Below are 18,340 nucleotides of genomic sequence, written 5' to 3'. Positions count from 1 at the left end.
CAAATAGAGTCAAGAAACTCTTATTGCATTAAGATGGTCAAATAAGAGGACAAGTAAGAGGACCCACTATTGTGCAATATATTGGTGTGAACATGACGCTCATACTCTCCTCTTGGCCAAATGAAATAATTTTGATTTTTGGTATCTCACAATGTAAAGTCTTATAAGTGATGATGTCAACAAGCTAAATCATGTTAGATCATGTCATGTTACATCATGCCACATGTTTGCTTGATTACTTCACATGTATATGTCACATGTACATATTGATGCTTCAAATGCAATCACGCATGCACACAACTCTCAGTTGCACATCTTCTCTTCTTTTTTTCTTGTAACTCCTCAACTTAATTGCATAGTCGAAGATGTTGGTGTGCTCCATTTCATTGTCATTTAGATTGTTTTTTATATGACATATGTATCAAAACACAAACAAACCCATCAATCCAACACAATGCAAGAGCAAACCATGTGAATGATGTGAATTCTCTTAATGTTATGATGGCTTAGGCCGAGGTCAATAAATTTCTCATCACAACTTGGATGAACACACAACAAGGCAATTAGGAGCCATAGGGATGTTCCAAACTCCCTTAATATTTTGTGTTGATCAAATCTTGGATTGCTTCAAAACATGATTAGGGTCTAATCACCATGTGTTATGCTAGATCAATTGGTCTCCTAATAGCCAAGACCTACACACTATGACTAGGGGCAATGGGGAACATCCCACAATCCCTCATCATAAGCATAGTACCCTTTAATACTCATTTTAGTGCTTCTTGGCACTTGTGTTTCTTGACATATCCAAGAACAACTCATTTGCTAGTTTTACTTCAGTTCTTGCAATGACAAACATAAAGATTTTAATATGGAATGCCCAATTGATTGAATCCCTTGTGAGCCTCAATATCATTATAAAAGGATAGACATTGCCCGAGTATACTCGCGGTAAGACCTCCTTCAAAATGTCTGAACTTGAGAAAATGGCCAAATTCAATGGTTAAGGCTTTCACACCTGGAAAGAAAAGACAATGTACCATCTCATGAGGAAATACCTCTAGGATCTATTTGAGGATGGTGCAGGAGATGCAAAGATGGCAAGAAGGAAGATGATGAAGACGGGTTTGTTGAAGAAGTCTAGCCCAAGACAAAAGAGTGGAAAAACATGAACAACAAGGCTCTACGCATCTCCTAGGGACTATCTAATGATGTATTGCACCATATCTCTAGCATCAAATATGCAAAAAAGGCATGGGATGAGTTTGACAATATTTTTGGAACTCAAGCCAAAAACTCAAAAGTAAATTTACTCACGTAATTCTATAAGCTAGATGTAAAGGATAGTTCTTCTATGACCATGCACATTAACGAGTTTAAGAGCCTAAAAACTCAACTTGCAACTTTAAAGAAGAACATAGATGAGGATGAAGCCATAGCAATGCTACTAGCAAGTGTAAATCAAGAACCATATGAAAACCTTGTGTTTACCCTAAGTAATGTTCCTAATCACTCACTCAAAGAAATTGAGCATTCTCTACTTGATGGAGAAAGTCAACTTAAAAGAAATCATCTCAAAGGACAAACTCTTATACACCAAGGTAACTTATGAAGCAAAAGGACGTGGACTCAACACCAACACCAAGGATTGGGTTACATGTCATTAGTGTGGTAAGATTGGTGGGCACATGGCTTGTGAATGTTTCCACAAGAAAAGAGCACAACAAGTGCAAAATGGTAACCATCAAAATCAGTTCATGAATGAAGAAGATGCTTCCGCTATATCGACAACTCTGATAGATTGTTTTGAAGAAATTTACATTGTATCTTTCCCATAGTGGATTTTTTTCCCCTTACTGGATGTTGTTTTGTAAAAACCCTTGCCAAAGAAGTATAGTTTCAAGCTTTAACTTGACTAGGCTACCTATGGGCTTGTATCCTGGGCCATATCATCATGTAGGGGGGGCAAAAGCCAGCAAGTGCAGGAGCTCATCATTTGAGGGAGGTGTTGAAAGATATTACAAATGATGTATGCTCTAAGAAGAGATGCTTTGTATCCTATAAGCATAGTGAAGAGAGTGGAACAACCCAAAGGCTACATAAGCATGTACTTGGTTCTTATTTCAATGCAATGTCATTGTAATTTTTGTCCCTTCAGTCAGTGTCATTGTCTACACACACAAGATTGTGTTTATGAGTCCAAGCTTCCATCTTAGAACCTAATTCACTTGTGTGACAACCAACATAATCTTGAGATACCTTTGAGATATATGCTTAATATCCTATCTCAAGTTGTGTAAATTACTACAATAGAAATAGCTCCTTGTGATATGATAGTATTTGAGGATAGTTTATCCTTAATTGGGACTAAGTAATGATTTTCATATCTAAGGATGAGTCAAGCATCAGCATCTTTCCTCACACAATGTTTTAATAGTATTTCTTAACTTTATATAATAGTTATGAGTGATAGCATTCTAAGGCCATTATGATTAACTTTTACTTTTGTCATCTTTTACTTCCTTGATCTAGCTCATGTTTGTGAGATTTATGTGTATTAGATTATTGTCTACATTCTTACCCAATAGGGGTTATGTAGTCATAAACTCCTACCACAATTGGTTGATGAACTAACTTAAAGCCTCCCTAAAAAATGGCTAGAGGAATCAATAGATGATGTTATGCCATTATGTCCTAAGCTAGTAATTATTGGATTAGGCAAAATATATATAAAGAAAGCTATTGCATGTTTTATAAGTATTAAATCTTGTTTTGGGCTACCACCAATTTAGACATAATCCTAATAATTATATATTGCTAAATTCTCAGTTCTTCTAGATATGATAGCATTTTGGTGATAATTGATCTGTAATTTGACCTAAATGCTCACATGGATTTTCAAATGGTGGTTGTTGAAGAGTTGATATTCTGGATATGATAGTATTGTAACGATAAGTGATCCTTAATTGGGCCTTAACAAAGAGGTTGTAGTGACTAATAAACGTACAAATTTTAACAAAAGCATGATTTTTTTCTATCTTTTATGCACACATGTCCCTACAAGTGAATATGAGCTCAAGCATCTATTGTTTAGACTTAAATCTATAAGGATAAATGCTCGAACACCACGAAATATTTAGCAAAATTTCTTTTGTACAAGTATTTGAAAGGTCTCGAGTACTATCAAATGGTCTTATCATAACCAAAGACATTACAATCTGAATGAGAATGTGATATCGTGATTATGATTGAGATTGAGATAGCTCACAAGATGATCAAGTGATTTGAGATCTATAGCTCTTGGAATTATCTAAGAAACTTCAAACTTAGATTGTAATTTTCTTATGTTTTTAGGGTATGGGAAATCTTCAACAATTGTGTTTCATAATGATTTTTGCAAAGGATGGGAGATTAATGCCCATTCAAAAGGTGTCTTTGGTATCATCGTGTATATCAATTAGGTTTAAGTCATTTTCTCTTCTTGATTACTTTAAATTGTCTGTTTGTTTAGTTTTCTTTGGATTTGACCTAATGAGTTTGGCACATTATATCCCTACATCAAAATTCAAGCTTTTGTACACTTCTAGCTTAATTATTAAAAGTTCATATCTTACAACTTCTTATCACAAAGTTTCAAACTTCATACCTGTACATGGCATATGGACTACAAAAATAGGAGCTTGCCACCTTGAAATTTCCTTAGCTTATTTTTTTGTGCTCATTTTATATGGGATTTATGGTTTATCTAAGGTCAAAACCCTATAATTATTCAAAACAATGTGAATCTTGTGAGCCTAAGACTTCATTTTCTTCCTCTTTTTCTTCTTTGCATGGATTCTAGTCTCTTAAGATCAATGATGCTATAAGGATTTAAAGCAATACGAAGCTTTTCCACCTCAAAATTTCTCTACTTCTTTTTGAAGTATTGTGCTTTTAGAGGAAGCCCTTAGAAACTATGTGTAATCATTGATAGACTTGCCTTAGAAACCATGTGTAGTCATCAACAAACATTCCTTATTTGTACAAGACAATCCCACAAGACCTTTACATTTATCTTGAAATGAACAAGCAACAAAAGAACTGACTTGTATCCCTTTTACAATGGACTTATTTGTAGAGCATGATTCCCCAACACCCTTAAATTTATCTTTAAATGAACAAGAAAGAAATGAAGTACACCAGTTTTACAAAGCACCTTCAAAAGACTAGGGAAATGTTGTGATATTTGAAAGTTGTGTATAAGATACATCCTTAGATTTACAATAAAAGGGAGAAAACTTCACCATTTTTAGAGTTTTACACATCATGATAGCATATGAGGAATGATAATTTTATTTTATCTATCATATTCCAATTTTGTCAAGGGTCCTCCAACTATGACAGCTTTTTCCACAATAAATTGTGTAAATTATTTTTACATAGTCAACTAGATACCTTTTTTATTCTTTTCTTTCTAAACATCATGCTAGCATATGGGCTATCATAATTTCTTTGTAATGTTCTACTATTATAGGTCCTCCAAGTACTATAATAATTCAATCAAAAGTAACATGTGTGACAACTATAGTGCAAGAGTTGGTTGCTAGCAAGGTCATAGGGAGTTTGAACATGGTAGTACATACTCGTGCTTATATACCTTAAGAATCACTTGCTAGCCACAAGTCAAATAGGTAGTCTAAACAGGCTAGTACATACTCTTACCTATATAATTGAACAAGCAACGATGAAAGTGGGTCTAATCCACAACACAAGGGTGAAAATCAATTATACATAACTAATGTGCATGTAGGGGATTTTTGAACATGGACTCAAGTTATTATTTTGGAGATGGAATTGAATAAACCTTTCATCACTTTCATTGAAGACCATATTGGAGTGATCCCTAAATTTTAGAGCCACTAATTTTAGCTCAAATAGGCCAAAAATGAACATCCTTGAAAATTTTACCATTTGTAGTTTGAATTAAAGTATGTCTCTCCTCTTAACTTGCTAAAGTTTGGAACAAAAACCATTAGACTAGGGGCAACTTCCAAGGATATGCAAAAAGAGACCAAGGATAGTATTAATCAGATAGGACAAAGAGAACCAAGTCAAACGTAATGGGAAAATTTATAACTACAAGAAAAGACAATGAGACTCCAATATGATTTTGTTGAAGAAACCAGGGCACTTCAAGAGACAGTGCCCAAAGCTTGGCCCAAACAAATAATAGGGCTAGTTTAAAGGACAGAACCAAGCTACCAGGGACAAAGTTGCTAGAGTAACCCTAAAAGAAATCAGTGATGATAAAGATCCTACAATGGAAACTAACATGGAAAGAGCAAGAGTACATGCACTCTCAATAAGAAGGGTCCAAATTGTCAATTCTTAGTGATCCAAACACCAGCAATTTATCAAGGTAAAACCTTTCAAATTTTAATTGACTGTGAAAGTACCCACTCTTTCATATCACCAAGATGTGTACAAAATTTAGGCATAAACACTATTCCTGCACCTAGATTGCTTGTGGAGTTAGAAAATGGTAAAAAAATTCTTTCAACACATTAGACTAGCAAGGTAGAATTTAGTTTGGGTGGCAATTCTTCCAAAATGAGATTTCGTATTATGAACCTTGGGGCTTATGAATGCTTGCTAGGTATGGATTGATTAATTCCAAACAATGCCATATCCATTGCGGAAAGGGTCAAATTACATTTCAAAACTTAGAAGGAGAACAAGTAACCACTCAAGGAGAAGTAGGAAAACCTAAGGTTCAACTGACCAAAGCTTCACAAATAGTGAAAGAACTGAAGAACGGATTACCTATGTATCTAATTAAGCTTAACAAGGCTGAACTAGATAGTGAAGCCAAGGACCAACCATCTTGGCTAAAAGATTATGCAAATGTTTTTCCAAAAGACCTGATAGAGCTTCCACTGACAAGAGAGGTAGATCACGAGATCCAAGTCATTCTAGGTGAGCGCTACTCTCGTAGCCAAGCAATCCTACCGAATATCAATTCCTAAAGCCATTGAGCTAAAAGAAAAACTCAAATAGCTATTAGACCAAGGATATATCCAGCCAAGTCATTCACCATGGGGAGCCCTTGTACTATTTCAGAAAAAGAAATATGGAACGCTTCGCCTTTGTATTGATTACCATGGATTGAACCAAGTGATAGTGAAAAATAAATCCAATCCCTAGGATAGACAAGTTGCTTGATTGACTCCAAGGAGCAAAGATCTTTTCAAAGATCAACCTTAGATCAAGCTATTGTCAAATAAAAATCAAGGAGGAAGACATCCCTAAGACTGCCTTTAACATAAGGTACAATCATTATGAATCTATTGTGATGTCATTCGAATTAATGAATGCTCCTACCACCTTCAACAAGTTGATGCAAGACATTTTCAAACCCTATCTTGACAATTTCATCCTTGTCTTCTTCAATGATATCTTAACATATTCCAAGAGTGAAGAATACCATGAACCACAACTACAAATAGTTCTTGAAACAATGAGAACCCACAAGCTATAGACAAAAAAGAAAAAAAGATCTTTCTTCAAAAAGCATGTTGAATATCTAGGGTTCATAGTGTCAGCAGATGGCATTTCAATGGATCCAACCAAGGTCAAAGACGTACAAGATTGGCCACCCCCAACAATGATCAAATGAGTGCAAAGCTTTTTAGGGCTAACAAGTTGCTATAGAGTCTTCATTAAATACTATGCCTCGATCATTGCACCTCTCACTAACCTACTCAAGACGCAAGTCTCCTTTATATGGACATCCACTGAACAATCCAGCTTTGAAAAGCTTAAGCATAGTTTGGTAATCGCCCCTATTTTAGGATTACCTGACCTAAGCAAAGATTTTGAAGTCATAATTGACGTAAGCTCTCTTGCATTGGGATGTCTGCTTATGCAAGAAGAACATCTAGCAGCCTATGCTTTGAGGAAATTAAAGATCCATAAAAGGGACTATGCCACGGATGATCTAGAATTACTTGTTGTAATTCATGCCTTCAAATTATAAAGGCATTACCTACTAGGTAACAAGTTTTCCTTAGTCCACTAATCACAAAAACCTAAAATGGATTTTCATTCAGCTAGACCTCAACATAAGGCAACGCCGATAGATCAAGTTTTTGTAGGAATTTGATTTTGAAATCAAGTATAGACTAGGCAAAGAGAATGTGGTTGCAAATGCCTTAAGCTGAAAATCATTTGTTAATACTCTAATCCCTCAACCATCTGCAAGTGATACCCCTATGGATGCTACTCTAAGAGATACCACTCCTACAAGTATGCCAGACAGACAAGGATCTATCGATAATGCCTAGGAGCATGGCCATAGATAGGATAGGAAACCGATGCCATGATCATGAATGCCGAGGGGAGGAGGGTGATGGATGAGGGAGTTGTGCCAAAAAGTATTTAGGCACAACATTCTAGACCACTAGAAAAACATACCAGAGGGAGGCAAGGAGTATGTGGTTGCATCCTTAGAGGAGGAGTTCTTGGTAACGGTTGTTGCTGATCGATTTTCCACTACATGGATGATGGACTGTATGCATGCACATATGTCACATAGATGGTCACATGTATGCAAACCAATCAAGAGTAGTGCTTCAAAGCCTAAATGGTTGGATGTAGAGGATTGGTAGAGAGTCTAGGAGGAGATTGCAAACTCTCCAAGATGATGGTGCTAGCAGGGAGGCAATGAGGGCACAATTAGAGGCAGGGGTCGTGCATCATCTTGGAATTGGTAAATATAAACAAATGGAAGAGTTGAATCTCTCTCTAGCTTGCCAAGCAAAAGAAACTTTTGCTCTTGGATATTTTATCTCATTCCATTTATCTTCATTAAGGCCAAAAATGCTTCAAAAAATGCACTTTTGTTAATCATGGGATTAAAAAAAGGTCCAACAAGAGTTTGCCACATGTGCAAGAATATGATATTCTTGTCTCCTCTTTTTTGGAGAAAGTAGAGTCCACTTCATGATTTTCTCTCCCTTTTTGGCAAAAATCTCTAAAGTTTGACATATTTCGGTAGTGCCAAAGTCCTTATTTACTTATAAAATCTGACAAAGGATATGATAAGATGTTGTGAAGTTAATAATGACTTTTTTGAAAATTGAGAGCTTTCAATGTTCTTTTTGGCACCCACTATATTTTCATTAGTCTTCTTAATATTCATTTTTAGTTCATTCACCTTTCTCACTCAGCTTCTTTCTCTACGAATTCATTCTTTGTATGGCATTCACACAAGGCCCTCTTCTCGTTTAGTAAACTCTTGCATCAAGGAGTTGACGAAAATTAGGAGCCCAAAACCTTTAGCATAAACAATTGGGTTACTATGTTGCCCTCTTATAAGGGTTCTCATAAGGTGAAAAGAAAAAATGAGAGGATATAATACACCACTGGAAGGGATATATCATTGCTTTCAAAATTATGCTTGAACGGTGGTTTGTCAAAGTGCAACATGTTTACATGGCCAAGTATGTGCACTTCTCCAAACAAACATGTTTCCCAGCAAACACATTGTAAATCTTTAGTTGATAACGTATGTGATATTTTTTTTTCAATTAAGCAAGTGCTAATAATGAATTCTTGATTGTAGATATATTTTAGTCAACAAGTACTAAATGGCAACCTATGGAAAGCTTAAGTGGAACCTTTCATGTGATTCATAAGGTGTTCATAGACATTATCTATGCTTATCAAATCGTGGGTTCTTTTAGTGAGGGTAGGGTTTTTATATATTGTGCACAGTATGTGGTTTCCTATAGAGTAGATACATATGGTCATATCAAGGATTTTCCATTGCCAAGTCTTTCATCTCTAAATTGGGAGATTCCTGATAAGGCAACAATATATAATTTTAAATTCAAAATATATCAAGATATTCAAAAGTCCATGACGGCGGCTGGAAGGATCTCAAGAAGAATAAGTCTATCATGGTTTATACCCTTCTATATCTTTGTAGCATGCTTCAAAATAGCACATTTACAAAGGACAAATGTATCTTGGCTAAGTAGAAATTTTTCAAAAGAGAAACATGACAACATTATAGGAAGGCTTTGGAAATCTAGAGAGTATGACCATGAGGGCGGGCGATATCATGAGGTGTACTTTATGCCCTCAATCCTTGGCTTTGTCTTACAACATCGCTCAATAAACTCTTACTTTGGGATTTGATTATAGGAGATACAAACGTAAACTAGGCATTTGGATTCCCTTGTATTATAATACAAATTGCATGCTTTTTAAACTTAAGGTGCAAGTTATAGCACATGAAGAAGAAAGTGAGATAAATGTTACTTCCAATTGGAGTCCAAAGGATGTAAGGCATACCTTGGAGCTGCTAAACAATACATACACCCTAGATATAAGTTCAAATTCAATGGTAAAACAATTGGAAAAAGAATTGAATGCTCTTTCTCTTGTATGAGTTGTTTGTCTCCCACCACAATTATAAGTTTTGAGCCATATATATGAAAACTTTGTAGTATCTCATCTTGTTAGGTGTCATTGTTAAAAAGATATCATTCAATACAAATGTATAAGCCATTATGAAGCAAGTTGCCTTTCGAATCTATAAAAATATACTTATTTTATTTACATAGGATAAAAAGCTTTTTATCACATCACGAGTTACAAAATTGAAGTGAAAATATACAAGGATGCAAAATAATAAAGCATCCTTCAAGTATATGTTTGCATCTATGTTTCTTTTATATTCAGTATCTTCTCATTCTTTGGTATTGTAACTTCTTCGTCACTTTTTGCAAATATCTCTAGTCTTCTCACATGGGCTTTTTTATTTGGTTGCTAGAAGAATTTGACTTTGAAAAATATTCTATTCTCTTCAAGCTTAAGAGGAGATGGATCAAACTTGATAAGAGAAAGCATTGGCATTCTTTTCTTTATGAAGTTTGCCTTACTAGTATTTACAGATGACTTGCCCTTACTATTGCCATTTCCCTTGCTCTTAGTTGAAGATTTATATGAAGAGGAGTTAAGATCGATTGGTGTGATTTCCCTATCCAAAATCAACTCATTACATCACTCCCTTGTCCACCACATATATGAGTTGGGGTAATCCCGACACTACAAGAATAAATGTACTTGGTAAACTCATAAGGGTCCCTAAAAAACAAACAATATGAAAGAGACTTACATGCACCCCATCTATCTTGAGTATCTTTGAATCTATTATCTTACAAACATTTGAAATCACTCTCCATCCACGAGTATGTGCATCACTTTGCAATGGTACTTCTTATTAAAGAAAGTTATATGGTTTTCCAAGATCACAATATCCTCATATGTAGTGTCCAAGAAGATAGTCACAAGCCTGCCAGTACTATAAATGGAAAATAAACAATTAACCAAAAAGCAAGCAACATTCGATTCAACACACATTTTTGCTTGGGCATGAATATCACTTAGAGAGTTCATGAGGATAATTTCTTTGGTAAGTATGTTGATATATATAAGATTCCAATGTCCTCTACAAAGCAAAATGTTAGTAAGAAATAAAAACAACAACAAAGAAGTATATGTTCACCCTTTTGGAAAATTGCATACCTTTCAATGTAAGGAAAAAAGATATGGTAGTTTGTGATGGAATCAAAAGATTTGAAAAACGTTGCTATGTTTAAACCAAATCTCGAAAACAATTCCATTGATAACATTGAATCAACAATAAATATATTTGGAAAGTAGTCCACCACCACAAAGATGATTATGTAACCATCAACTCAAGTAGCTCCACTAGGGCATCCTACTTATCACATCCCATGGGCAATGTAGTTGGTGTAATCTTGTCGACTTAGTTCTTGGTGCTTTAACCATTTGGCATGTTAGGCATGACTTGACACGGTTGACTACCTCATCATGTAGGGTCAAAGAAAGGATTCCCAAGTTCTTCCATATTGGTGCTTCATCCCTTGTGGTCTCCCATATTTCCATCATGAACTTCATAAATTACAATTTTCTCTATCCCAAGTAGGTAGGAATGTAGACTCATTTTCTCACATAAAGTATCATTCATTCAACTTTATATATCCCTTGTTATTTTGAAAGGTTGCTCCTTCTTTGATGAGCATCTCCATCTCCTTGTCATTTTCTAAGGCATCCTTCACCATCGCATGGAAGCTGCTATTGAGCACAATAAGTGCCAATAGATTTACTTTGTGATCGAGTGCACATGTTATCTTCTTTGTGGAGTTAATATTATGGCTTATCTCAATGTCAAACTCCACAAGAAACTGCAACCATAGAGCCTACTTAGCAAATAGAGTGAACTATTAGTCAACTCAAAGTCCATGCAGTTCATGTGGTAGGGGGGCTTTGCTAGTGATTCGAACCCCACAATGATCTCAATCTTCTATTCCACATCTCTCTTTGTTGGTATCCTTTTGGTAGGGCCACAAATATGACATTGCCATATTCCTATAGTAGAGCTTCAAATTCTTATCCTCCACTTTATCTTTAGTTTTTGTTGTTGTGGACTAAGTGGGCCTAATCGCACATGGATACACTATGTCACCTTGTTTTTTACTACTCTTTCCACATGCTTGGCACGGCAAGGCCTAATGTGAGGCCCATAGGAGACTAGTTGCTTGATGCAACCTTCTTTGTATCTCCCTTCATCTCACTTCAAGTCAGGTCCTTATGTTACTTGGTTCTACTTTGGTTTCTTGGGAAATGACCACATCTACCTTAGTCCTTTCACTAATCTCCTTGCACTTCTCTCCTTTCCCTTGCGTTTGGGTAGCCTAATCAACAACTAGAATCTTTCCCATAGGAAGCAAACTTCATCTCCTTGGATTTCCAAGAGCATATTTTTTTCATGTATAGATTGTGATTTAAAGTTGTACCAAGGGTGATGGATTATATTTGATGCCTAGCGATGGTGGATGTAAACATTCTGTTACAAAGTATTTCTATCACATGATTTTTCAAAGAACTCATAGCCTAAAAAAACTTCAAAGTCATCCATAGGTGCCAATAAGAAGTTTAGTCTACCTTCCAATTTCATGCTTCCACCAACACAACAAATGCTTGATTGATTTCTCTTGTTTGTCCTTGCAGGAAAGTCACAAATTGACCCCCTTCAAGTGTCTTAACTTCAATCCATGCTTTGTCACAAATTCTTAAGTGGTAAAATTATAGGTGGGTTGTACTATAGCCACTCAAGCTACCATCCATGAGGTTTGATGCTCACTATGCCCACCTTTGTTGAAACCGTGCTTCCACTATGAATCTTCATGATTCATGGGGTTTGAGGTTCATCTCCTCCATATGTAGCTATAGCTACCACCCTTGAACTACTTTTGAGACATTATATTAGTAACAAGGGTCTCAAGCTCACAAGGATATTGACCCCAAGGAGATTTTGTACTCTCCTCAATGACAATGAACCTGTTGACCCCTAGGATGAACTTAGGTTGGTGAATAATTGCTGCCCCATCTTCCATAAGACTCCCATGGCCCCAAGTTTGCTTGATCGGAGGTGGTGGTACCATCAAAGTTTCACTTCACTTCAGGAGTTACTGCTCTCAAAGTGCTTAGCCTTGCATCTATGCATTAACACTAGGGGTTGCTTCGTATCCTCTACCTTGGCTCCCCTGCACAATCTCCTTCCTTCCAAGTCCATTAGTCTTTTGACTATCCTCATGGCTTCGGGTATATTTTCATGTTGTAGTCTTTCTACATTCCTTCTTACCATTCTGCAATGATCAACAATAACATGTGCAATTTGGTAATTTGGATCCATGTTGAAGGGCTAGAGAAGCAATTGCAAGCACTTGTGGACGAATTCTTTCATCTTGCATTGGGTTTGCTTTGAGATTCCCCCACTCATCCCTAACTTTGAATTTTTCCGTCTTTGGGATGAAATGCTCCAACTCATATTGGATGCCTTCCCATGAGGAGACAATTTTGCTTCTTTCTTGCTCCAACCTTAGCTAGCTCACTATATCCTTAACTTTGGTTTCCCATTTCTTCAACTTGAGCCTATTTGAGTCTCCCTTGTACTTGGTAAGCTACAATATCTTGAATCACCCATAGTTGTCCTGAAAGCTGGAATCTTCTTCATCTTCAGCCTTAGTTGGTCCTTGGAACTCTATACTTTTTCCTTCACTTTCTTCTTCTTTGCGTCTTCTTCTCCTTCTTGGCAATTTCTTATTTCTTTTTCCTCATGTTGGTCAACCAAGAAAGAGGGCATGCCTTTGAGTTGATGTTCAATGGTGTTGGTTGGCTTCTACTAGTTCTCCTTCTATGTGCAATCTTATGGGCTCTTGTTTCTTCTACGCTCCTCATTCATGTCTCCCATATTGCTAGTTTTGGGATTCTCACCTCCACTTTATGTATAGATATTAGGAGCATTGCCTCAACTTCAAGTTGTGGGATATTCTCTCATGCTTCCATGAGCATGCTATGGCTTCAAGAGTCACTTCAATACCAAGTGTTATGCACTTGCACTCAATTCAACACATACGCAAAAAAGAAAGGAAGTAGAGCACACCATATGAGAAACAAAAGGGTAGTACTCTTATATTGTTTGAAGAAAAGCAAGATACACAAGCATGCCTCTATACTATACTTTCATGTTGTAGCACACATTTGAGGGTTCACCGGGGACTATGGAGTTTACACATGCAAAGCCTCACTTAATCACACTACCACCACAGACGGTTTTTTGACTCCAACACAAAGGAACAGCTACAAAACTCAAATATGGGGAAGAAGAGGAAACCTCGAAGGGGAATCAACAAGGTGGGGAGGGAGGGGTGCTTACCATTTTCAATCTTCACTCCAAATTTTTTTTCTCAAACTTGTGTAATGCTACACTACACTGTTTGTCATATAACTCTTCTATCCTAGAAGCTTAAAGCTTGTGCAGACTCTCCTCTCATGCCTTGGCACACGTGTAATTAAAGTCAAAATTTTCAATCATGCACTAACAATAGGCATTTACATGTATACTAGATTCCAAACATTTTGTATCATTTATCAACATATACCATCCTGAAATGTTTTTTGTTCACTAATGTATATAATACAACGTGTTACTTGCATCTTCTCTTTGGAAGACCTATCTCAAAACCTTGACCACACCTAAAAGTGCTTCTGTCAGGATGCAAGGGACAAAATACAACATCAAGAATCAATTGCTTCTTAAACGTGCTAATGCTCCATCATTGTATCTCCACAGCACATGGGTTACAACAGCATGGATTCAAACTTTTAAAAATGGTAAACACTGGTATAGCAGTCAAATGTTTAATAGCTCACTTGTAAGGAAATGTTGACAATATCGCATCTAATGAAGTGTTCTTCAATGGACCCTTTGTAGAAGTGTAAGTCTTTAATTAGATGCAATATTGAAGTCAGAGGTCAGCAAAACTAGCAATATGATAAACTCACCTCAATCTTGTCATAATGCCAACTTTGAAATATGAGACATTTTCTGAGACAATGAACTCAAGACTAAAATTTAGGCAAAATTGCTCGTATATGCATAATTAGCAGCAGCAGCAGCAACAGACTAAGAAGCTATGAAATTACAATAGTAAAGCCTTAACGCACTATAAAAAGTTTGAAGAGACTGTTAGCCCAAGCATAGCCTGCATTCTCTTTACACACATAGCCACAGGAAATAAAACTCTTCCCAACTCATTCAACTTTGATAAACACAGTGTTGTCAGGCCAGCAGAACCATTTTTCCTGACATTAACATGTAAAGAGATGGAGTCAGTTCCACACCAAGTATTACTGAATGTACACAATCAATTACTTCTGAGTGACATTTGCTTCCAATCACAGTCTAGTAACTTGCATCTCAGACCATGGTAAGCACTCCATCTCTCAAATCCAACATGCATAATTGGGCTTATGTTGGATCACTGAGCATACTAAGGGCAACCTCAAGCTCTCAAATCCAACATGTATAATTGGGCTTACATTGGATCACTGAGCATACTAAGGGTAACCTAAACACAGTATCAACCTTTAAGTAACCACCATTGCCTAAAAACCTGCTACACAAAACCACGACTCTGGGCAGTTCCAATAAGTGCTGCCCACCAAGGAAATGGTCTATTGAGAGGGTGCAGCCTGAGGTGTAGGTGGTTGGGGGCTCGCAAGACGAGGGTTGGCAGGGAATCTGATTATGCTTGCATTTTCTTCCACATGCATGACTCTCCTCATCCCTACAAAAGCAGTCATTACGCCAGGAGTTGTTCGTACAAACTGAAGAGCAGATTGAGCATCTGTTCTTTGCTCCCCAAGCTCAGGACAGGAGTTGCGGATATCAGGATTAAGATTCTTGCAAGAATTTCCTTGATTCAAGCTGGCTGCTGTAACAACTGAAAGTCCAAGATGATGGGCAGCATGAAGTAAGGGCATGCGGCGCCCACGGACACTCTGTGATGGAAATTTGGCTGCTTCTTGATGGAAACCATTGTAAGGAACCTGTATGATCTTAAGATTGTGATTTTCTCCTCCAACATCTTTCGCGCAAGACACTACCTCCTCCATAGAAAGATGCAGCTTGCCAGTGGAGTTAAGACGAAAACCATTCCATGTAGCCACACCATACATTGTGATCTTACCCTGTTGAACACATTCCTCCATGGCTTCCATTGCAGCTTTGATGCGGGACATAACCGTTGTGCGTGAAGCTGCATTCAACTGCGTCTCAGGGTTGTGGATGAAATACACATCAATGGTCTCGAGCCCCATGTTCCGCCTGCTCAGTTCCAACTGATTCTTCAGATATGCAGGTGTAATGCAGTGGCAGCCATTGACAAAATCCTCCCGCTCAAAGAGCTTAGTCTTGATGTATGTGTCATCTATGTAGGTGTAAGGGTCGATCGACTCCCGAAAGTCGAAGGCAAGAAACCCTGCCTTGGAACAGACAACCACTTCGTCCCTGCTCACAATGCCCTGCTTAAAGGCAGAGGCTAGACACTGGCCAATGAGAACCTCGCTTCGCATGCTGCGAAAGTTCGCAGCACAGTCAATAAAATTGATCCCCATGGTCAAGCTCCTGGTGATGGATTCCATGTACTCGCGATCGACACCATCATTATCCGGTCCCATGTACGTGCCAATACCGATCGAGGAGACGATGAGGTCGCCTGTCTGGCCGCCGACACGCAGGCTGCGGAAGTGGCCAGGGCCAGCGTTCGGACCAATCTTCTGCGCATAGCGAGTGGTGCCGGCGGCGGTGGCACGCCCAGGGATGTAGTTGGTGCTGGAGGCGGGGGAGGCAGCGGCAGCTGCAGCGGTGGAGAATGGGTGCGAGGGAGGGTGCAGGGCATCCTGAGGAGTCGTGACCGAGCCGCGGACGGCAGAGCTCAGGGCTCTGCAGGCGAGGGAGGAAGAAGATCGAGCCCGGGCTACAGCCTGGATGGCCATGGATCTGCTGCTAGATGCAGACACACAGCAAGGGTTTTGCCCCCAGCGTGCCAGAACCCTCGCAATCAAAAGGGCAAAACCCTCGGGAGAAGTTGGGACCTTAGACTTGATCCATTTCCTTGCACTTGAACTCTAATTATTGGTTCGATCCATTCTTAAACAACTTCCCTTTCAACCTTAGGTTCAACCTTAGGTTGAATCCATTCTTCTTGACAGCTTCCCTTGTAGTGCTGCACCGTTTCTCTTTTTCAATGCAAAGAAAACTTCTGGCTCTCCTAGGGGAACCCTTAGCATTCATTTGTCAATTGGAGATTGAAGAGTTTAAGTTAAGGAAATTAATCTTAGAAAACCCAAAGAATTAGCTATATGTCTCGGGACTCACATGTTTATTCTTATGGATGTATTTTTATAATGCATGATTGTATTAAACTAATAACATATTTGCATCAGTCCCCCAACCAAGCGTTCACTAGCGCTTTTGAAAAGTTCAATATAGCTTTTATCAATCACTTTCTCCACATTACTGCATTTGGTCACCATCACATCTTTGAAGACACAAGGACTAAACACACCATCACTTGCATTGTCTTTCAATACCAGCCTCATAGGTTTGGTTAGCCCCTATTAGAAGTGTTCATCCTAATAGATTTAGGTATTCCATCACGTAGTATCATTCGCTAACATAATTCATTCTACTTTCATATTGGGATTGGTTCTTCCTTGCATATCTCTATTCCACCTTATACCAAACACTGATTTTGTAGCTACCACACAATTGCTCGTTTATATAGGAGCTATAAATGTTTTGATTTTATTTGATGTAATGCTTACTGGTAGAACAATAGGATCCAACTCTTATCCAACCAAAGAGTATGGTATTACCCTGGTGGTAGCTTGCACAACTCTTTTTGTATCACCAACTCTAAGACACAGAATGGTCTTATGGTTACTTTTCCATTGATTAATAAAAATTAATTGAAGAGTTGGTTTTAAAAAGTGGTATTAAACACATCAACTATGAATTATTAACAAAATTCTAAATTTTCTTTTGAACTTCTTTCTATAATTATTTTAGTTGCTTCAATAGGAGCTATCACCGTGGCCTGTGAGGAACAAATGGACAAAGGAGTTGTTACGCCTCCACCTTCCTCCCATCATAAAGCCTCATTGTGTCAATCAATGATAATTAGTTCAAAATTCTACTAATACTTGAATGATCATTTTTTTTAAATACATCACGTTAGAGCATGAATTAATGTTAGGCACCTATCCATTCCATGTTGGTTTCTTCTTATTAATCATGAATACAAATATAGTGCGAGCACTCATGTGCATTGAGTTGATTTTCAATGTGGTTAATATGAATTTTATAGCATTTTCCAACTCTTTTGAAAGTCCACAATGAGAGGGAGAAATCTTTTCTCTATTGATAATAGCTATAGCAACCCCGCCACTGAAGCTGCCATTGGATTATCTATTGCTCTAGTAATTTATTGAAATATAATAATATGAATTTTTACACCATTTTCCAACTCTTTTGAAAGTCCACGATTAGAGTGAGAAATCTTTTCCCTATTCATAATAGTTGGGGCAATTGCCAAAGCTGCCATTGGATTATCTATTGCTCTAGTAATTTATCAGAATATAGAGGATTAATATGTATTGAAATGGTGATGAATCAATAGATATATTAAAAGAAATTACTAGCTTAATTCTAGATTTTTTGTTTCACTTGATTGAGAGGTCTTTGTCAAACCCTGTATCAGTGAATTGATTCTTCTATTTATAAGATTCTGACGCATCTGTCTCAATCTCCATTAATTAATCTTGTTAAGCATCCCCATGCTGGCAATACCATAAGTCACAATCGTACTTATCTAAAGCTAACACTTCTCTCTAGCACTCACCTTTAAGTTTCATTCAATCT

General features: G+C 37.5%; 1 protein-coding gene across 1 annotated transcript; it reads right to left on the bottom strand.

Annotated features, from left to right (window-relative positions):
* Positions 1–14,552: 14,552 nt before the first annotated feature.
* LOC148025475 (uncharacterized) lies at positions 14,553–16,549 on the bottom strand. The gene has a single exon (XM_087692624.1). The coding sequence runs from the start codon at positions 16,411–16,413 to the stop codon at positions 15,091–15,093; it is 1,323 nt and encodes a 440-aa protein (XP_087548750.1). The 5' UTR covers positions 16,414–16,549; the 3' UTR covers positions 14,553–15,090.
* Between the last annotated feature and the right edge of the window lie 1,791 nt (positions 16,550–18,340).

The sequence above is a fragment of the Lygodium microphyllum genome, chromosome 14 (genome assembly GCF_053477565.2).
Source record: "Lygodium microphyllum isolate KBCC chromosome 14, Lygodium_microphyllum_v1.1.10, whole genome shotgun sequence".
NCBI classification, from domain to species: Eukaryota; Viridiplantae; Streptophyta; class Polypodiopsida; order Schizaeales; family Lygodiaceae; genus Lygodium; species Lygodium microphyllum.
The sequence above is the reverse complement of the archived record's forward strand: the minus strand, read 5'-3'. Positions and strand labels throughout refer to the sequence as shown.

What these genes read in the sequence shown, in the direction of transcription:
- LOC148025475 (XM_087692624.1), bottom strand. Translation starts at nt 16,413, where the DNA reads ATGGCCATCCAGGCTGTAGCCCGGGCTCGATCTTCTTCCTCCCTCGCC.